The sequence below is a fragment of the Phyllobates terribilis genome, unplaced genomic scaffold (assembly GCF_046119375.1).
Source record: "Phyllobates terribilis strain yellow unplaced genomic scaffold, ASM4611937v1 Scaffold_10__3_contigs__length_209671492, whole genome shotgun sequence".
Taxonomy (NCBI): Eukaryota; Metazoa; Chordata; class Amphibia; order Anura; family Dendrobatidae; genus Phyllobates; species Phyllobates terribilis.
Window position 1 is genome coordinate 197,480,403 of NW_027362770.1, and position 22,260 is coordinate 197,502,662.

Here is a 22,260-nt window from a genome sequence, read left to right on the forward strand (position 1 = left end):
TATTCTCCACGGCCGAGGCTCCGCAGAGCGCTGCGCTCTGCATAATCAGATTTTAATTTTGCAAATTCTTAAGCAAAAAGGGGAAAAAGTCCAAAAATAAAAAGGAAACCGACAGAAGACGAGCTCGTCCACGTCTGCAAAATCTCCAATAGAGAAGTTAAACAAATTTCTACAATTTCAGTTCCAATCGATTTGCGATTCGCCATCTGAGGAAAGGACGGGTGGGGGATAGAAGCAAGGAGTTCTCTGGGGTTTGTTGCCGCCGGTGTCACTTACCCGCCGGTGTCACTCACCCTCCGGCTCGGTCGCCGTTGGCTCTCGGCTCCGGCAGTCGCTGGTTAACGCTCGCACTGCCGTCTGCAGCTCCTGCTGCTCCCTCCGGGCTTCTTCTAACTCTCTCTGCAGCTCCTCCGACTCTGACCGCACGGCGCGGAGAGAGATTTCCAAATCATCGATCTGCGGATGATAGGAGGCAGCAATAGCAAAGAGGAAGCAACTGTGCAGCCACAATGAGTGCCAGGGAGAGTGCACGGCGAGGGCTGCACCAATCAGGGCGAGAGGGCTGCGAAGAGGTGCCAGAAACAACAGTGCAATACACCAGAGGGAGAAAGGGGCCAGAAACAACAGTGCAATACACCAGAGGGAGAAAGGGGCCAGAAACAACAGTGCAATACACCAGAGGGACAAAGGGGCCAGAAACAACAGTGCAATACACCAGAGGGACAAAGGGGCCAGAAACAACAGTGCAATACACCAGAGGGACAAAGGGGCCAGAAACAACAGTGCAATACACCAGAGGGAGAAACGGCCCAGAAGCCAGCATCGCACCCCCCCTACGGCGCCAGAAGCCAGCATCCCTCCCCCCCCCCCCCTACGGCGCCAGAAGCCAGCATCCCTCCCCCCCCCCCCCCCCCTACGGCGCCAGAAGCCAGCATCCCTCCCCCCCCCCCCTACGGCGCCAGAAGCCAGCATCCCCCCCCCCTACGGCGCCAGAAGCCAGCATCCCCCCCCCTCCTACGGCGCCAGAAGCCAGCATCCCCCCCCCCCTACGGCGCCAGAAGCCAGCATCCCCCACCCCCTACGGCGCTAGAAGCCAGCATCCCCCCCCCCCCCCCTACGGCGCCAGAAGCCAGCATCCCCCCCCCCCCTACGGCGCCAGAAGCCAGCATCCCCCACCCCCTACGGCGCCAGAAGCCAGCATCCCCCCCCCCCCCCACCAACAGGGCCAGAGTGTGGAGCCCTCCTATAGGGTCAAAATCCGGCGCCCCCCCCCTTAACGGGGCCAGAGCGCGAAGCAGAGAACGGCACTCCCACAATAGATTCCCCATACAGGGGACTGCACCAGGCATTCTTGTTTGCGTCCATCAATGACGGCTTCCATAGAGCTGGTGACATTGTTGTCTGTTCATTGTGGATCTCACGGGTTTGGCAGACACCAGAGATTATAGCACAACGAGCTTCATAACAATTCTACAGGAAGAGCAGCGAGTTGGGCAACGACAACTTCCCCATAACTTCCCTTCCCACCTCCGATCGGCCAAACCGGCGAAACCACAAAGAACGCGGCGGAGCCGTGCCAGCGGGCGCCCGGGGACAGCGGTACCTGGCTGGTCAAGTCATCTTGTGTGGAAGCCGAACCATGGAGCTGGGTGAGGACGGCGGCCTCCCTCCCCTCGGCCTCCTCCTGCAGATGCCGGGCGGCCTCCAGATCTTGTGCTCTGTTCAATGAGTGGAAACCACAAGTCAATGACATTTTGCTTTTTTTTTTTAAAAAAGGGCATATGACGAGAGGCGGCGGAGAGGAGCGAACACCTGTCTACAGGGTTCATTGTTCCTCAAACCACCAAATGATGTCACATGCAAAAACCGGATAAAACAAACATCCCTGAAATTACTGCAGAGCATCGCACCGAGCACCAAAGAGGATCCAGGGCGAGACCGCGGGAATATAACTACTATAATACTGCTCCCTATGTACAAGAATATAACAACTATAATACTGCTCCCTATGTACAAGAATATAACTACTATAATACTGCCCCTATGTACAAGAATATAACTACTATAATACTGCCCCCATGTACAAGAATATAACTACTATAATACTACCCCTATGTACAAGAATATAACTACTATAATACTGCTCCTATATACAAGAATATAACTACTATAATACTGCCCCCTATGTACAAGAATATAACTACTATAATACTGCCCCTATGTACAAGAATATAACTACTATAATACTGCCCCCTATGTACAGGAATATAACTACTATAATACTGCTCCTATGTACAAGAATATAACTACTATAATACTGCTCCCTATGTACAAGAATATAACTACTATAATACTGCCCCCTATGTACAAGAATATAACTACTATAATACTGCCCCCTATGTACAAGAATATAACTACTATAATACTGCCCCCTATGTACAAGAATATAACTACTATAATACTGCCCCCTATATACAAGAATATAACTACTATAATACTACCCCTATGTACAAGAATATAACTACTATAATACTGCCCCTATGTGCAAGAATATAACTACTATAATACTGCTCCTATGTACAAGAATATAACTACTATAATACTGCACCTATGTACAAGAATATAACTACTATAATACTGCTCCTATGTGCAAGAATATAACTACTATAATACTGCTCCCTATGTACAAGAATATAACAACTATAATACTGCTCCTATGTACAAGAATATAACTACTATAATACTGCCCCCATGTACAAGACTATAACTACTATAATACTACCCCTATGTACAAGAATATAACTACTATAATACTACCCCTATGTACAAGAATATAACTACTATAATACTACCCCTATGTACAAGAATATAACTACTATAATACTGCCCCTATGTACAAGAATATAACTACTATAATACTGCCCCTATGTACAAGAATATAACTACTATAATACTGCCCCCTATGTGCAAGAATATAACTACTATAATACTGATCCTATGTACAAGAATATAACTACTATAATACTGCCCCTATGTACAAGAATATAACTACTATAATACTGCCCCTATGTACAAGAATATAACTACTATAATACTGCCCCCTATGTGCAAGAATATAACTACTATAATACTGCCCCCTATGTGCAAGAATATAACTACTATAATACTGCCCCTATGTACAAGAATATAACTACTATAATACTGCCCCTATGTACAAGAATATAACTACTATAATACTGCCCCTATGTACAAGAATATAACTACTATAATACTGCCCTCTATGTACAAGAATATAACTACTATAATACTGCCCCCTATGGACATGAGTGTTTATAGTTTCCTCCTCCTGCCGGTTTCCTTTCGGGACGGCATTACAGGGATTGGCGGTTTTCTCCATCTTTTATGGATGTGGTCGATGCTGATGATCTGTACAGAACGTCTCTGGATCTGACTACAAAGCTCGGAGCGCAGATGTTGGATATAAATCAGAGCTGGGTTTATAGAACAAGGTGCGATTGTGACGAAGTGCAGCTCTGCACATCAGACGACTGCACATCCGAGGTGGAGTGTTCACGGCACGCGACATTTGGGCAATTCATGTTTTGCAGCAGGAGGGTCTTCCTCAGGGGTCGAGTCTCCTGAGAGGCCTGATCAGCGAACGCTCCTATACGATTGATCAAAGTTGGTGATGGATTCCGGGAAAAAAGAAAAGGAAAACTAAGAAATGTGGAAGGAAAAGCATCAGCTGGAGGCTCGGAGAGGCCGGTGCCGGGAGGTCGCTCCACTCAGTCTATTCTCCTGGGATACAGCACAACTTCATCATCCACAGAGCAGCACTCACATCATGCTGACAATTTAAGACTAGGCTTTAATCCCTGGCAAAATCCAGAGAGCGCGCGGCAAACCGAGCGAAGGTCAGAAGAGGCGCAGGACAAAACACCGGCGTCACGCGAGTCCACGACAGCACGAGAGATGGATCAGTCTCCCCGTGTGAAGCCTCGCAGAGCGATTACAGGGTGTTTACATACACATCATGAATACCGTACACAGACGCCACAAGGACAAGCGCCGCAACACCTGCCAAACCTCCACAACCCCAGTGCCGCTCAGTAACCCCTTCATGGAGGCAACGAGATAATAGTCAGCCCAACGTCTCACTGCAAAATGTGTCTATGTACATCACACAGGAAGAAAGCTGCCCCCTATATACAAGAATATAACTGCTATAATACTGCCCCCTATGTACAAGAATATAACTACTATAATACTGCCCCCTATATACAAGAATATAACTGCTATAATACTGCCCCCTATGTACAAGAATATAACTGCTATAATACTGCCCCCTATATACAAGAATACAACTACTATAATACTGCCCCCTATGTACAAGAATACAACTACTATAATACTGCCCCCTATGTACAAGAATGTAACTACTATAATACTGCCCCCTATGTACAAGAATATAACTACTATAATACTGCTCCTATGTACAAGAATATAACTACTATAATACTGCTCCTATGTACAAGAATATAACTACTATAATACTGCTCCTATGTACAAGAATATAACTACTATAATACTGCCCCTATGTACAAGAATATAACTACTATAATACTGCCCCTATGTACAAGAATATAACTACTATAATACTGCTCCTATGTACAAGAATATAACTACTATAATACTGCCCCCTATGTACAAGAATATAACTACTATAATACTGCCCCCTATGTGCAAGAATATAACTCCTATAATACTGCCCCCCCATGTACAAGAATATAACTACTATAATACTGCCCCTATGTACAGGAATATAACTACTATAATACTGCTCCTATGTACAAGAATATAACTACTATAATACTGCTCCTATGTACAAGAATATAACTGCTATAATACTGCCCCTATGTACAAGAATATAACTACTATAATACTGCCCCTATGTACAAGAATATAACTACTATAATACTGCTCCTATGTACAAGAATATAACTACTATAATACTGCCCCCTATGTACAAGAATATAACTACTATAATACTGCCCCCTATGTGCAAGAATATAACTCCTATAATACTGCCCCCTATGTACAAGAATATAACTACTATAATACTGCCCCTATGTACAGGAATATAACTACTATAATACTGCTCCTATGTACAAGAATATAACTACTATAATACTGCTCCTATGTACAAGAATATAACTACTATAATACTGCTCCTATGTACAAGGCATACATCAGTATTTGTTTGGTATTATTTAGGCACTGTATATTGCTATCACTTCTCCTGTCTTCTCCTCTGGGACACCCCACATGGACAAGCTTCCAGTGAGGTGCCAGGCTAAGCATACTGCCCAGCATTAACAGGACATTGCGCGATGAGGCAGTTTGTATTGACAACATACATTGCTGATTCAGTGTGGATCCTTCACACGAGCCACATTGCTTGAAAGGAAGTTCTGGCCAATCTTACTTCCGTATTATGCCGAGAAAACTTGATGGAGAGGAGAACTAATGGAATTAGATATAGTGATGGAAGATGTGTCTCTAGGTTGGAAGGCACTCAACAAGCTACTGGGGAAGAGACCATGGTCGACCCGAGTATGACCAGTGCTTATGATGGGCCAGGATCTAGGTCTCAATGCAGTCAGTGATACAATGCAGTCATCTCGAAATGACTAGAAGGAGTGCTAATCCATTTCACAGTCATACAAGTCTACTCACCAACAACAGACGCCAAGGAATCATAGAATCATAGAATGGTTGAGTTGGAAGGGACCTCCTGGGTCATCTGGTCCAACCCCCTGCTCAAAGCAGGATTCACTAAATCATCTCAGACAGATGTCTGTCCAGCCTCTGTTTGAAGACGTCCATTGAAGGGGAACTCACCACCTCTCGTGGCCGCCTGTTCCACTCATTAATCACCCTAACTGTCAAAAAGTTTTTTCTAATATCTAATCTGTGTCTCCTCCCATTCAGTTTCATCCCATTGCTTCTAGTCTTTCCTTGTGCAAATGAGAATAAAGATGATCCTTCCACAATGTGACAGCCCTTGACATATTTGTAGACAGCTATTAAGTCTCCTCTCAGTCTTCTTTTTTGCAAGCTAAACATTCCCAAATCCTGCAACCGTTCCTCATAGGACATGGTTTGCAGACCGGTCACCATTCTGGTCGCTCTTCTCTGAACTTGTTCCAGTTTGTCTATGTCTTTTTTAAAATGTGGTGCCCAAAACTGTACACAGTATTCCAGATGAGGTCTGACCAAAGAGGAGTAAAGACCGATAATGACTTCACGTGATCTAGACTGTATGCTTCTGTTAATACATCCCAGAATTGTATTTGCCTTTTTTGCTGCTGCATCACACTGTTGACTCATGTTCAGTCTATGATCTATTAGTATACCTAAGTCTTTTTCACATGTACTGTTGCTTAGCTCTATGTAGTACTTTGCATTTTTCCCTGTTAAAAACCATTCTGTTGGTTGCTGCCCACTGCTCCAGTTTATTTAGGTCTTTTTGAATCCTCTCTCTCTCTTCTCTAGTATTAGCTATCCCTCCTAGCTTTGTGTCATCAGCAAATTTAATCAGTTTACCCTCAATTCCTTCATCTAAATCATTGATAAAGATGTTGAACAATACAGGTCCCAGGACAGAGCCCTGTGGTACCCCACTTGAGACATTCATCCAGCTGGATGTGAAGCCATTTACAACCACCCTTTGAGTCCGATCACTAAGCCAGTTATGAATCCACCTAACAGTTGCCTGGTCCATTGCATACTTGGTCATTTTTTCAATAAGGATGGTGTGAGATACTTTGTCAAATGCTTTGCTGAAGTCAAGATATACTATATCTACAGCATTTCCCTGATCCACCCAGTCAGTGATTCTGTCATAGAAGGAAATTAAGTTAGTCTGACATGACTTGTTAGTTACAAACCCATGCTGACTCTGGTTAATCACTTCATTCTTATCCATGTACTTACATACATGTTGTTTAATAATTTGTTCAAAGATCTTTCCTGGTATAGAAGTCAGACTCACCGGCCTATAGTTCCCTGGGTCCACCTTCTTCCCTTTTTGAAGATAGGAACAACATTTGCTCTTCTCCAGTCTTCTGGGACTTCTCCTGTTCTCCAAGAATTTTCAAAGATTATGGAGAGTGGTTCTAAAATTTCTTCTACGATCTCCTTCAGTACTCTGGGGTGTAATTCATCTGGACCTGGAGACTTGAACTCATTTATGTTAGCTAAATATTCCCTCACAATCTTTCTGTTTACAGATAACTTGGATTCCTCTATTCCTTTAAAAGGACAGTGAAGATCAGTTGATGTTACATTTTCTTTCTGAGAGAAAACAGATGCAAAATAGGAATTAAAAAGTTCGGCCTTCTCAACATCCTCTCTTACCATTTCTCCATTTTCATCCTGTAAAAATCCTATAGCATCTTTGACTTTTCTTTTACTTTCGACATACCCCCAAAATCCTTTTTTATTGCTTTTGACATCTCTTGCAAGCCTTAATTCATTGTCAGCTTTAGCTAACCTGATACGTGCCCTGCAGGGTCTGCAGACTGCATTATAATCTTCTTTAGATATGCCTCCCTCTTTCCATTTAATAAACATTTCTTTCTTTCTTTTTAGCATGTGTTTAAGTTCTGTGTTCATCCATCCTGGTTTCCTTAAATGCTTCCCATTCTTCCTACTTTTCGGGATTGTTAACGATTGTGCTTTGAGAATCTCATTTTTAAACATTTCCCATCCTTCCTGGACATTTTTGTCCTTAAGGACATCCAGCCATTGGATCCCTCCTATTCTCTTTCTGAGTCTCTTAAAATCTGCCTTTCTAAAATCTAACCTTGAAGTTTGAGTCTTCACATGTCTTCCTCCTCTAGTTATCCAAAATTCTATAATAGCATGATCGCTGCCTCCTAGGATGAAGGTGATGAACTATTCTTCGACCAAGTTCAAGAGGAAAAATCAACAAGACGCCAAAACAAGACTTACTCAGTATCACGGGAGAACTGGATGTCAGAAGTGGTCCACGGCAAACATGGAACAGTTTTTGGAAACTTTAGACTTTGTGAAGATAATGAGGCTGGAGGAAAATTCATTGACTTTTCTACGACAAATCAACTGTCCATCATGAACACCTTCTTTCAAAATCACTAATAGAGACTTTTTACATGGAACATTGACATCACCGAATGGGGCTTACAATAATCAGAACTCACCCCACCCCCTTCCTCATCCATGGTTAACAGAAGAGACCCTAAAGATCATTAAAGAAAGACGAATGTCAAAAAGGTAACAAGCAGGATGTAGACAAACATCAGTAAAAGACTAAAGAGAGCCATTAGAGCAGACAAAGAACACTTATTACCAAAAGATATGTATAGACATAGAAAGAGAACATCTGAAGGGAAAGACCAGGAAGGTATAGCAAAAGATCAAACAGATACGACAAAAGTGTGACCAAGAGTGGGAATGTTGAAAGACGCCAACGGGAACTAACGGTTTCAGAACAGATCAAGGAAAGATGGAAAGAATATACGGAGCTCTTCTACAAGAGTGACTCAGTGATACGGGAGGAAACAGACTGGAAATAATTAAGAGCTGAACATCTTGAAAAGGCGAAGATAAAAGGTTCAGTCCAACAAAGTGACCATATTCCAATAAAGTCTACTGAAGCAGAAGTTGATGTCACCAGATATGGACAACTGGTAAATGACCCAAGGACGGGACAAGATTGGTGTTTATTCCTATTCCAAAGATGAAGGTGCTATTGACCGTGGAAACTATCGGACTACTGCGCTCATACTTCATGCCAGCAAAATACTACTGAAATCCTACAAAGACGGTTACAGCCTTACTGAAGCATCTAAATCAGCCTCATTAGGAACCTTTACATCGATCAATAAGCAACAGTGCGAAAGGAATACGGTGGTAGAGCGAGGCGTCAAACATGGTTGCATCTTGTCACCAGTCTTCTTCAATATATAAGCCATTTTCAGGAAGACTGGACTTGCCGAAAAAGATGGAGGCATCAAAGTTGCTGGACGAAATCATCAACAATCTTATATACGCAGACGATACAACAAGCGTAGATGGAATGCAGGACTTATTACGGAGTGTCAAGATGGAAAGCTCAAGCATGGGACTCCTACTCCATACACGGAAGACAAAGACATTGACTACTGTCAGATACAACGGGACACATTTGAGATGGACGGCAACGATCTCGAAGTTGTAAATGACTTTAACCTACTCGGATCAACGATCACTCATCGATATAGCGATGACACCAGAAGTCAATAGGAGAATAGTTCTGGGCAAATTAACAATGAAGTCAATGGACAAGGTCTTCAAAATCGAGGAACATTTCACTGCAGACAAAGACACGGCTCGTACAAAGTCTGGTCTTGTCTGTGGTGACATATGGAAGCAAAACCTGGACGATAAAGAAACAAGGCAGAAGAAGAATCGTGGCCTTCAAAATGTGGTGCTGGAGAAGGAGGTCATCAACACCATTGGATGGCAAGAAGAAGAAATCAAGCCAGACATGTCACTCAGAGCAAGGATCACCAAGCTACGGACTTGCCTACTATGGACACAACATAAGAGAGCAAACACTGGAGAAGGACATCATGGTCGGAAGAATAGAAGGAACAAGGTGAAGAGGCAGACCAGAGACCCGATGGCCTACCTAGGCTACACAAGATTGATCTTTCTACAGAGCGTTCATCCATCAAGTCTCCATGGCTCGAGACTGTTAAAATAATAATGTTTAAGAATAAAACTGCTATAATACTGCCCCCTATGTACAGTAATATTACTATGGCTTGTGTAGATCATTAGAGAACATGGGGCAGATCATCACTCCCATCTCACCTGGCGCTCAGCTCCTTCCTCAGGTGTAGTTGCTCCGTCTTCATCCTCCGTAGGTTTCCTGACAATTTTGCAAACTCCTTGTCCAGAGATTCCCGATGCTGCCGCAGGTGCTGGAGCTTTTCGTCCCAATTTTTCATCCTTTCCCTCAAATCTTTTTGTATTATCTGAGGAGATTGTAAAACGGGGATGTCCCCAAGAGGTAAAGTGTCAAGTCCTGGAACTGCCATCCGCAGACACATGTCTCCCCCCCTCCAACCTATTTGACATTAAATTGAAAAAAAAATTCTCCTGCAGGAAAATAAATAAACTTTCTCTAAGGAGAGCCCTTATCTAGAAGCCACTGCCCTTGTGATCAGTGGATCATCCAGATCAGTGATCATCAGCAGAAAGTTCTCTGCAGTGGCCACTACAGGCGAAATGTAGTACTACACAACGGATCATCATCATGGACTCCAGTAGTCGCCGCTTTCGGAGATCCCGCTTGGCCCATTTAAGTTTTCAGATCACCATTGCCAAAATATCACAACTTCTACCAAGAGACGCATTTACCGTCAGCATCTTCCCGGACAGATCCTTCACGTCAATATCAGACTCAATCAGGTGTTGCAGGGAGAGCAGCACTTGGTCAGCCATCGTGTTGGTGTCTTTTTGCTGAAGGGGAAAGAACAAAAATGGGGTGATGGTATGTGGGGTTAAGGGTGTCAGATGAGGGGAGAAGTTATATATGAAGGCTCTTCTTCCATCAGACACACACACACACACACACACACACACACACGCAATACTTGTGAGATCCATGCCCACAGACACTGACGAAAAACCCAAGAAGACGGCAGAAGTTAAAAAGGTAGACTAGTTCCTCCATGAAACTGTTTTATCTGGGCACTTTTAGACGAGACCCCACCTGCCGCCACCACTCTCTCCATCCCAGCCCACCAGCCGCCACCACATTCTCCAACCCACCAGCCGCCACCACCACCACTCTCTCCAACCCACCAGCCGCCGCCACCACCACTCTCTCCAACCCACCAGCCGCCGCCACCACCACTCTCTCCAACCCACCAGCCGCCACCACCCCTCTCTCAAACCCACCAGCCGCCGCCACCACCCCTCTCTCAAACCCACCAGCCGCCGCCACCACCCCTCTCTCAAACCCACCAGCCGCCGCCACCACCCCTCTCTCAAACCCACCAGCCGCCGCCACCACCCCTCTCTCAAACCCACCAGCCGCCGCCACCACCCCTCTCTCAAACCCACCAGCCGCCGCCACCCCTCTCTCAAACCTACCAGCCGCCGCCACCACCCCTCTCTCAAACCCACCAGCCGCCGCCACCACCCCTCTCTCAAACCCACCAGCCGCCGCCACCACCCCTCTCTCAAACCCACCAGCCGCCGCCACCACCCCTCTCTCAAACCCACCAGCCGCCGCCACCACCCCTCTCTCAAACCCACCAGCCGCCGCCACCACCACCACTCTCTCAAACCCACCAGCCGCCGCCACCACCACTCTCTCAAACCCACCAGCCGCCGCCACCACCACCACTCTCTCAAACCCACCAGCCGCCACCACCACCGCCACCACCACCGCCACTCTCTCAAACCCACCAGCCGCCGCCACTCTCTCAAACCCACCAGCCGCCGCCACTCTCTCAAACCCACCAGCCGCCGCCACTCTCTCAAACCCACCAGCCACCGCCACTCTCTCAAACCCACCAGCCGCCGCCACTCTCTCAAACCCACCAGCCGCCGCCACTCTCTCAAACCCACCAGCCGCCGCCACCACCACTCTCTCCAACCCAACAGCCGCCGCCACCACCACTCTCTCCAACCCAACAGCCGCCGCCACCACCACTCTCTCCAACCCAACAGCTGCCGCCACCACCACTCTCTCAAACCCAACAGCTGCCGCCACCACCACTCTCTCAAACCCAACAGCCGCCGCCACCACCACTCTCTCAAACACACCAGCCGCCGCCACCACCACTCCCTCAAACCCACCAGCCGCCGCCACCACCACCACTCCCTCAAACCCACCAGCCGCCGCCACCACCACTCTCTCAAACCCAACCCACCAGCTGCTGCCACCACCACCACTCTCTCCAACCCAACCCACCACTACCCTCACCAGCCCATGGAGAATGGTCTTGAACTCTGAGGCCATTTGTTCATGACTGGGTTCTTGAAGCAACAACAAAACCTCCTGATCCAAAGTGATGTCAACAGAAGACATTCGTCCAGTAGAGCTCATCCAGTCAGGTGTAGAGATCTAGGAACAAGAAAGTGGGGTATCGGAAGGAATAAGAAGGTTGGGAGCCAGTAAGTAAAGAGACCTGGAAGAAGCTTGAAGTTTGCTTTTAGAAATTGTTTTCAATAGGATGGTGGAATTGGAATGGTGTAATATGAAAATTCTGGCTAGTCTCCACTAGGGGGAGCTTATTGAGTTTTATTAATTTGTATACAAGGAGCTCCCCCTAGTGGTGGCTATAGGCAGTAGAATTTTATACAGTGTGGCATTGTCTTTGCAGGGGACTTGAGGCCGTGTCAGAAAGGCTGAACTTTGAGAACTAATAGAAACCGTGTCGAGAAATGGAGATTTTGATTTGTAGGGCCTCTCAGCACAGAATGACTGATGAAACAAAATACAGGTGCTTGGTGCATCACGGCGGCCAAACAGCCAAGTTCCTCTTCCCACCTACTTGTTTTCCATCTCTGACTGCCTCTATTTTGATTGACAGCTCTGACTGGGCAGATCTGGATGGAAAACAAGTAGATGGGAAAGGGGCACTGGACTATTTGGCCGCCATGATGCCCCGAGCGCCTGTGCTTTGTTTGAACAGTCATTCCGAGGCTCACAGTCCCTTTAAATATATACATGGCGATCACCTCCAGCGAATGTTGTGCATACTCCAGCTCCGTGTGCAGCGAGTTCACGCCGCCCCCGAGGACGCGGCTCAGCTTGTAGGTGATCGGAGAGTTGATCCCGTTCCTGGAATAGATACAGAATTATTGCAGCCTGGGGGGGGGGAATCACGGTCACAGGTCCGGGACATCTGCCGAGGACTCACGAGAGAAGCTCCTGCTCCATTTGTTGCAGATTACTCTCCAGTTTATTCTTCTCAATTCTCAAATTCTAAGAATAAAATTGAGAAAAGTGAATTTAAGGGGGGGGGGGGGGACGGGACCTCCTCCTACCATAGGATATTATGGCTCAACCAAGAACTGGCAGCATCTAAAAGCTTCCAGAGGCGGCAGAACCATTTATTAGGTCTACAGCCACGCGAGACTCGGAAGTCACCACCTGAACCAAAATGGTGTCCATTCCCCCTAAATTAAAAGAATTGGCTTTAAGAGGCTTTAAGTTTTGTAATATACAAATACAGAGTCTATTTCAGTCTGATTGGTGCAATTGTATCACTAAATAGCCATACGTAGCGCTCCGCAGGGGCGTATCCTACAAATCCCTCCCCCTCTGGGAACCAATCAGAAGTGCAGGCACAGAGGACACACCCCTGCTGTTCTTATTACTTAGAAACGGTAATTAGGATTACTCTATTAAGCCGCAATGAAGCCCCCCACATAAAGGGAAACCAGCATAGCCTGGATAGGTGGGTGGGGGTGGGGGGGGTGGGGGGTGGGGTGTCACCTTTAAGAACCCCTTTCCCTTCTCTATATACGTAGAGGAATAGGTTTGTACCTCAATGACTGAGCTGTACTCCATCAGCGTAGACTTCATTTCTTCAATATAATGATCTTTCTGTAACAAAGAGGAGGAGTCACTGGTGAAAAACAGCGACTGATACATTGCAACAGACCCTCAGCTGTGATAAGCGTTCAATCAAGACAGGCTTCCAACCTCTAAATAAAAACTAGAATGATTCTATTTACAAAGGAATTGATACAAAGTAACGTTGCAGAACGGTTGAAATCCCCCCCCATCCCCTATAAAGACCCCACAGTCCGCTCACTGACCCTCAGCAGTTCCGCGTCCTTCTTCTGCAGCGCGCTCTCAAAATCCGTCACCTGTAACTGGAGGAGGGAAAAGATCACAGAGAAGATCGAGAAGAGCGAGTAACGCCGCAAAACATAATCCCCCCCAAACGCCAAATTAATGGGTGCGAGGAGACCCCTGACCAACACACAGCCGGACATTACCTGCAGCTCTGCAGCTTTATCTGTGACTTGTGACATGGCCTTTCTGACCTCTTCAACCTCCAGGACGCTGCGCTGATTCTGTGAACGACGCAAGAAAAATCCGAGATACAGATTCTAAAGATGTGGCTAATAACTCTGCGGCCACAGTCAATGCCGCCCGCACCCAGTCCCCGTGGCGGCCCCTGTCCCCGTCCCCACAGTCCCCGTGGCGGCCCCTGTCCCCGTCCCCACAGTCCCCGTCCCCCACACCCACAGTCCCCGTGGCGGCCCCTGTCCCCGTCCCCCGCACCCACAGACCTCGTGGTGGCCCCTGTCCCCCACACCCACAGTCCCCGTGGCGGCCCCTGTCTCAGTCGCCCACACCCACAGTCCCCGTGGCGGCCCCTGTCCCCGTCCCCCGCACCCACAGTCCTCGTGGTGGCCCCTGTCTCAGTCGCCCGCACCCACAGTCCCCGCGGCGGCCCCTGTCCCCGTCGCCCGCACCAACAGTCCCCGTGGAGGCCCCTGTCCCCGTCGCCCGCACCCACAGTCCCCGTGGCGGCCCCTGTCCCCGTCGCCCGCACCCACAGTCCCCGTGGCGGCCCCTGTCCCCGTCGCCCGCACCCACAGTCCCCGTGGCAGCCCCCGTCCCCCCGCACCCACAGTCCCCGTGGCGGCCCCTGTCCCCGTCCCCCCGCACCCACAGTCCCCGTGGCGGCCCCTGTCCCCCCGCCCTCGCACCCACAGTCCCCGTGGCGGCCCCTGTCCCCCCGCACCCACAGTCCCCGTGGCGGCCCCTGTCCCCCCGCACCCACAGTCCCCGTGGCGGCCCCTGTCCCCCCGCACCCACAGTCCCCGTGGCGGCCCCTGTCTCAGTCGCCCACACCCACAGTCCCCGTGGCGGCCCCTGTCCCCGTCCCCCGCACCCACAGTCCTCGTGGTGGCCCCTGTCTCAGTCGCCCGCACCCACAGTCCCCGCGGCGGCCCCTGTCCCTGTCGCCCGCACCAACAGTCCCCGTGGAGGCCCCTGTCCCCGTCGCCCGCACCCACAGTCCCCGTGGCGGCCCCTGTCCCCGTCGCCCGCACCCACAGTCCCCGTGGCAGCCCCCGTCCCCCCGCACCCACAGTCCCCGTGGCGGCCCCTGTCCCCGTCCCCCCGCACCCACAGTCCCCGTGGCGGCCCCTGTCCCCCCGCCCCCACAGTCCCCGTGGCGGCCCCTGTCCCCCCACCGTCCCCGTGGTGGCCCCCGTCCCCCCGCACCCACAGTCCCCGTGGCGGCCCCTGTCTCAGTCGCCCGCACAGTCCCCGTGGCTGCCCCCGTCCCAGTGGCAGCCCCCGTCCCAGTGGCCCGCACGCACCTCGTCCTGCAGGGAGGTGATCTGGTGAATTAGCCACAGATTCTCTTTTCCCTACAAAACACAAACAAAGTCAAAAACTAAATCCCTGGCGACGTTTCACCATATAAAGTCGAGGACCGATTACCATCTGCTTGTTGTGGGCGACCAGCTTGGACTTGGACTCCTCCAGGGCCGCCATGTTGAGCTTTAACTCCTCCATTTCAACTTTCATGGTCCGCACTGTGGTGACGGACTGCTGAGAGCTGCAAGGTGGGGAGGAAACGAAGAGCATTAAAAACCTTTCAACAAGCCTGTGCAGCCCGGCGAGGCAGTCTACTGGACAGCAGCAAAGACAAGCCTGTGCAGCCCGGCGAGGCAGTCTACTGGACAGCAGCAAAGACAAGCCTGTGCAGCCCGGCGAGGCAGTCTACTGGACAGCAGCAAAGACAAGCCTGTGCAGCCCGGCGAGGCAAAGACAAGCCTGTGCAGCCCGGCGAGGCAGTCTACTGGACAGCAGCAAAGACAAGCCTGTGCAGCCCGGCGAGGCAGTCTACTGGACAGCAGCAAAGACAAGCCTGTGCAGCCCGGCGAGGCAGTCTACTGTACAGCAACAAAGACAAGCCTGTGCAGCCCGGCGAGGCAGTCTACTGTACAGCAACAAAGACAAGCCTGTGCAGTCTACTGTACAGCAGATAGGTATATGCCCTGGAATCAGTCACCAAGAAATGGAGTTATGATGGGATTATGCAGAACGTGATGCAGCAATAATGCAGCAAGAGGATGTTTGATTTCAGCTGTGAAGCCAGGAAAATTTGACAAATGCTCCTAGTTTAGATTTACATAATTTGGAAATAATGTGACTAAACCTCACCGGAGCCTCGTCCGCTCCTTCACCTGCAGGTACCGTGGCCAGGACATTACCTCTGCAACTGGGTCCGCAGCTCCTCGTTCTCCTCCAGGAGTCGGTGATTAGACTCTTCCTGAGCTTCGTTGGCCGCCTTCAGTTTGCTGCGCTGCTCCTGCAGCTTCTGGTTGTTGTACTGGAGATCAGCAATGCAAGTGATGAGGTCCGAAGTGTCACTGGGAAGAGAAACCCCGAGATCAGCCACATCATACACAGCTCAGTGTCCCCAAAACCAGTCACATTTATACTCCAGAGCTGCACTCACTGTGTACATACATTACATTACTGATCCTGAGTTACATCCTGTATTATACTCCAGAGCTGCACTCACTATTCTGCTGGTGCAGTCACTGTGTACATACATTACATTACTGATCCTGAGTTACATCCTGTATTATACTCCAGAGCTGCAGTCACTATTCTGCTGGTGCAGTCACTATGTACATACATTACATTACTGATCCTGAGTTACCTCCTGTATTATACTCCAGAGCTGCACTCACTATTCTGCTGGTGCAGTCACTGTGTACATACATTACATTACTGATCCTGAGTTACATCCTGTATTATACTCCAGAGCTGCACTCACTATTCTGCTGGTGCAGTCACTGTGTACATACATTACATTACTGATCCTGAGTTACATCCTGTATTCTACTCCAGGGCTGCACTCACTATTCTGCTGGTGCAGTCACTATGTACATACATTACATTACTGATCCTGAGTTACCTCCTGTATTATACTCCAGAGCTGCACTCACTATTCTGCTGGTGCAGTCACTGTGTACATACATTACTGATCCCGAGTTACATCCTGTATTATACCCCAGAGCAGCACTCACTATTCTGCTGGTGCAGTCACTGTGTACATACATTACTGATCCTGAGTTACATCCTGTATTATACTCCAGAGCTGCACTCACTATTCTGCTGGTGCAGTCACTGTGTACATACATTACTGATCCTGAGTTACCTCCTGTATTATACTCCAGAGCTGCACTCACTATTCTGCTGGTGCAGTCACTGTGTACATACATTACATAACTGATCCTGAGTTACATCCTGTATTATACCCCAGAGCTGCACTCACTATTCTGCTGGTGCAGTCACTGTGTACATACATTACTGATCCCGAGTTACATCCTGTATTATACCCCAGAGCAGCACTCACTATTCTGCTGGTGCAGTCACTGTGTACATACATTACTGATCCTGAGTTACATCCTGTATTATACTCCAGAGCTGCACTCACTATTCTGCTGGTGCAGTCACTGTGTACATACATTACATTACTGATCCTGAGTTACATCCTGTATTATACCCCAGAGCTGCACTCACTATTCTGCTGGTGCAGTCACTGTGTACATACATTACATTACTGATCCTGAGTTACATCCTGTATTATACCCCAGAGCTGCACTCACTATTCTGCTGGTGCAGTCACTGTGTACATACATTACATTACTGATCCTGAGTTACCTCCTGTATTATACCCCAGAGCTGCACTCACTATTCTGCTGGTGCAGTCACTGTGTACATACATTACTGATCCTGAGTTACATCCTGTATTATACTCCAGAGCTGCACTCACTATTCTGCTGGTGCAGTCACTGTGTACATACATTACATTACTGATCCTGAGTTACCTCCTGTATTATACCCCAGAGCTGCACTCACTATTCTGCTGGTGCAGTCACTGTGTACATACATTACATCATTGATCCTGAGTTACATCCTGTATTATACTCCAGAGCTGCACTCACTATTCTGCTGGTGCAGTCACTGGGTACATACATTACTGATCCTCCAGAGCTGCACTCACTGTTCTGACACCTTTGCGGTGCTCCTGTAGTACAGGGGGTAGTTAGCTTTGCGCCTCTGTAGTTCCCGGTGTGGAGATCTGCGCGGACACCGGTGGAATGATCTGGAATGTGGCGGATTGTTGGAGGTTCTCAGGGCGTTTAGTGAATGCTGCTCTGGAGGAGTTGGTATTATGGAACACATTACATAATTCAGCATAAAACCTCATACAGGGAAGGAACAGATGAAGCTTGGAATATGTGAGGAGGGAGCTGCCGCTCTGTGGAGAGGACGGCGGAAGGTATATAGTCAGTGTATACCGCGGGGGGGTGGGGGGGTGGGGGGGTGGAGATCAGTACCCCCCCACTCCCCTGATGCTTTATCACTGTCCTCTGTTTGGGGTCAGCCTCAGTTATTGCTGGAGAGACAATTCTTTATTAGGTGCACAGCGCCCCCTGCTGGACATTCCGTGCACTGCAGCTCCACTGATCTTCCCTCCAGGTTGCTGGTTCTTACCTGCACTAACACATTGGGACAGATTGTCAGCTGTTCAAGCAGAAAATAGATACATTTTATATTATAAAGTTGATCGTCCGTCCATAAGATCAGGGGGGCGAGCGCTGGGCAGGAGACCATCAGCCTGGTCTCGGTATTATCACCCTCCCACCAGTAAAGTCAGCCAGACCCCAGCGATATCGGACAGCCGGGGTTCTGCTGTAAGTCATGGGGTCATCCTGGGCCGAGACCCCTCTTATTGCACCAGGATTGTGCAGTGAGAAGCGTCAGGTCCTTCCCTGGGTACTTTGTGTTTGCACCGATGACGCGGCCACTCACAGGTCTCCTCTGGACACGTCGCCACCAAAAGCCTCCAAGCTCCCGCATGTCACGTTCATGGTGCTGCCGGAGACCCTGCGCCCTGAACACAGAAAACCAATAATCAGTCAGAGTAGAAATATGGGGGCCCGGCCACACAGAGGGGGGCCCGCACATACAGTGGGAGCCAAGCAGAATGAGTAACAGAAGGCAGAAGTGGAGCATCACCAGGGGCCAAGCAGATGGAGAGATGGGGAGCAGGAGTGGAGCAGCGCCAGGGGCCAAGCGGATGGTGAGATGGGGAGCAGGAGTGGAGCAGCGCTAGGGGCCAAGCGGATGGAGAGATGGGGAGCAGGAGTGGAGCAGCGCCAGGGGCCAAGCGGATGGAGAGATGGGGAGCAGGAGTGGAGCAGCGCCAGGGGCCAAGCGGATGGAGAGATGGGGAGCAGGAGTGGAGCAGCGCCAGGGGCCAAGCGGATGGAGAGATGGGGAGCAGGAGTGGAGCAGCACCAGGGGCCAAGCGGATGGAGAGATGGGGAGCAGGAGTGGAGCAGCGCCAGGGGCCAAGCGGATGGAGAGATGGGGAGCAGGAGTGGAGCAGCACCAGGGGCCAAGCGGATGGAGAGATGGGGAGCAGGAGTGGAGCAGCACCAGGGGCCAAGCGGATGGCGAGATGGGGAGCAGGAGTGGAGCAGCGCCAGGGGCCAAGCGGATGGAGAGATGGGGAGCAGGAGTGGAGCAGCGCCAGGGGCCAAGCGGATGGAGAGATGGGGAGCAGGAGTGGAGCAGCGCCAGGGGCCAAGCGGATGGAGAGATGGGGAGCAGGAGTGGAGCAGCACCAGGGGCCAAGCGGATGGAGAGATGGGGAGCAGGAGTGGAGCAGCACCAGGGGCCAAGCGGATGGAGAGATGGGGAGCAGGAGTGGAGCAGCACCAGGGGTCGAGCAGAGCAGTGACAAAGAGTGAGGAGCAGGACCAGGGACTGAATGGACGTAGTGACAGAAACCGAGTGTCGCACAGTATCAGGGCCAAGTGGGTGCAGAGCAGTACCTGGGGCCGACTGGACGCAGCGATGGAAAGGTGGAGAGGTGAAGTTCCTGGGTCTAGTGCACAAAGTGATTGACAGCGATGCCGTAACTGGGGCCAACTGGGTGCAGTGATGGAGGCTCGGAGTGGCGCAGAACCAGGGGCCGACTATGCAGCATCAGAGGAGCACTGCAATACTGGGGCCAAGCGGATGAAGCGATGTGGACCGACAAGATATAGTGACAGGGAGCGGCGCAGTAGCGGGAGCCAACCTGGGGCAGTGACAGGGAGCCAACGCGGCGCAGTGACAGGGAGCCAACGCGGCGCAGTGACAGGGAGCCAACGCGGCGCAGTGACAGGGAGCCAACGCGGCGCAGTGACAGGGAGCGGCGCAGTACCGGCAGCCAACCTGGCGCAGTGACAGGGAGCGGCGCAGTACCGGCAGCCAACCTGGCGCAGTGACAGGGAGCGGCGCAGTACCGGCAGCCAACCTGGCGCAGTGACAGGGAGCGGCATTGTACATAGTAAAATGACCGCCATTTAGACAGTGTCTCACCGGCCAGGAGACTCTCGCGCAGTTTCATCATGGAGTCTTCCGCCAGCACAGATTCCTTGGTTTTGTTTTCTGATCTGTAAGAAGTAAATACAAATGGTGAAGACGCCGATGCTGCCCCCGCCGGCCACAGATCAGACGATGGCACCGCTCACTCACCCGTTGTTCCTGCAGTCCTCCACCCACTCCTTCATGATGGCGTGATACGTGTCCAGGTCCATGGAGATGTCCCTGCTCTCGGGGTCCAGCATGTGGCACAGCTCGCTGAGGCCGCTATCTTCAGAGCCGCGACTAGTCGTGTGCCGCAGGTAATCCACAATCTTGGACACTGCCACTTTACCTGTCACCGAGAAAGGGCAAGATTGGCGCAAGTGTCTCCCAGGACAATATGGTGACGGACACATGACCCGTCCCCCACCTCGGTGCTCTGTGTCGCACGCATGGAAGATGCTGTCCAACAAGTCCTCCTCGCAGATCAGGCTCACCTCCGAGGCCGCCTCCGACTTCTGCTCCGTCCTCCTCCTGAGACCTAGAGGAAGGCGACATGGAGTTATAGCACATGCATGCATGACCGCTGACAACCTACCTGTACGTTCTGAGAGAGGTTGTCAGCCCCAAGCCCAGTGGTGGTGACATGTTACCTGCGCTCTCGCTCAGTGACAGTCTTTTCACCACCGGAGATCTCAGCATGAACTGATCGGACTTCCGGCCATAGTAGAAGTTGGGGTCGGAGGGGAGGACTCTGTCTTCCAGGATGACACTTTTATTCTCAGAACTGGGGAGAATGGATTGGAACTTGAAGGGGTTGTCGCGGGGTCCCACCAGAGGGGTGGAGCAGCTCTGTGAGCCGCAGGTTGTCCACAGCTTCTTGTTCTGCTCTGTGGCCGCTGTGCAGGTGGAGTAGAGCGTGGTGCTGAATGGGGAGTCACAGGTCGTCACTTGCTGCGCCGCAGGTGAGAAAGTGGTGCCGTTCCCCGGGCTGGAGAAACTGATCAGGTTCTTGCTGGTGTTTTTCATGGTCTGGTTCTTCAGAACCTCCTCCAGGTTCTTCTTGGTGCTGGACTGGGGGCTGTCAAAATTCCGGGACTGGAACTTGGGAATCTGCAGATACTGGTTGGACTCCTGATTTCGCATCTCGATGGTTTTGATTTTGCGTCGGATGCTGTCCACCGGGTTGTGACGCTTGGAGGCAGAGCCAGTTTCAGCCATCTTTACTCCTAATTACATACAGAGGAAATTGAGACAAACCATTAAAACAGACACTAGGTGGCGCCTATAATAAGTTGCCACAAGCTCCTCCCCTAGCACCATCTCAGCCACAAAAAGTCTGGAGGAAAAAGTCCAAGGGGCGGGGCTAAGAGCCTTCCACCTCTGGATGGCGCAATGGGGGAGCCCTATAGAAGAAAATTACGCCATGTAGTGCTGTCTATACAGATCCTTAACATCCCCTGGTGGAAGCTTCAGCTTAAATCAATTCTCATGTGAGAATGTCTAAAATCTGACCGTCAGTCTAATCGTTAGGTTATAACCCCATTGTGCACATGAAGAGAAAAAACTTGTAATAAATGTCAGAAATCCACTCCCTTCTCCTCCAGGACGGATCGTTCATTCACAGAATTATCAGATAAGATCTGTATTCAGTAAAGACAAATTGTTACATGACTGAGAGGAGATAACAGTTGGTGCTTGTAAGATTCTATGGAGAGGAAGGGGGGAGGAGCCACGAGGGAAGACTATCCCCAGTATCCACAGATTGCTTCATAATGCATAAAAAGCTCATTGTCCTCCAAGATCAG

The 22,260-nt window shown here is 49.9% G+C and overlaps 1 protein-coding gene across 1 annotated transcript in view; it reads right to left on the minus strand.

Annotated features, from left to right (window-relative positions):
* The window catches only part of IRAG2 (inositol 1,4,5-triphosphate receptor associated 2), a 70,008-nt gene extending 48,335 nt beyond the window's left edge, over positions 1–21,673 (minus strand). Inside the window, exons 1-18 of the mRNA XM_073650519.1 lie at positions 21,106–21,673; positions 20,883–20,993; positions 20,624–20,804; positions 20,468–20,541; positions 18,908–18,989; positions 16,291–16,449; positions 15,515–15,632; positions 15,391–15,441; positions 14,053–14,130; positions 13,870–13,926; positions 13,595–13,654; positions 12,966–13,030; positions 12,784–12,886; positions 12,026–12,166; positions 10,450–10,551; positions 9,901–10,064; positions 1,604–1,718; positions 294–456 (exon numbers count right to left, since the gene is read on the minus strand). Coding sequence (XP_073506620.1) covers positions 294–456; positions 1,604–1,718; positions 9,901–10,064; positions 10,450–10,551; positions 12,026–12,166; positions 12,784–12,886; positions 12,966–13,030; positions 13,595–13,654; positions 13,870–13,926; positions 14,053–14,130; positions 15,391–15,441; positions 15,515–15,632; positions 16,291–16,449; positions 18,908–18,989; positions 20,468–20,541; positions 20,624–20,804; positions 20,883–20,993; positions 21,106–21,673 — 2,392 coding nt within the window. The remainder of the gene's footprint in view (positions 1–293; positions 457–1,603; positions 1,719–9,900; positions 10,065–10,449; positions 10,552–12,025; positions 12,167–12,783; positions 12,887–12,965; positions 13,031–13,594; positions 13,655–13,869; positions 13,927–14,052; positions 14,131–15,390; positions 15,442–15,514; positions 15,633–16,290; positions 16,450–18,907; positions 18,990–20,467; positions 20,542–20,623; positions 20,805–20,882; positions 20,994–21,105) is intronic.
* Between the last annotated feature and the right edge of the window lie 587 nt (positions 21,674–22,260).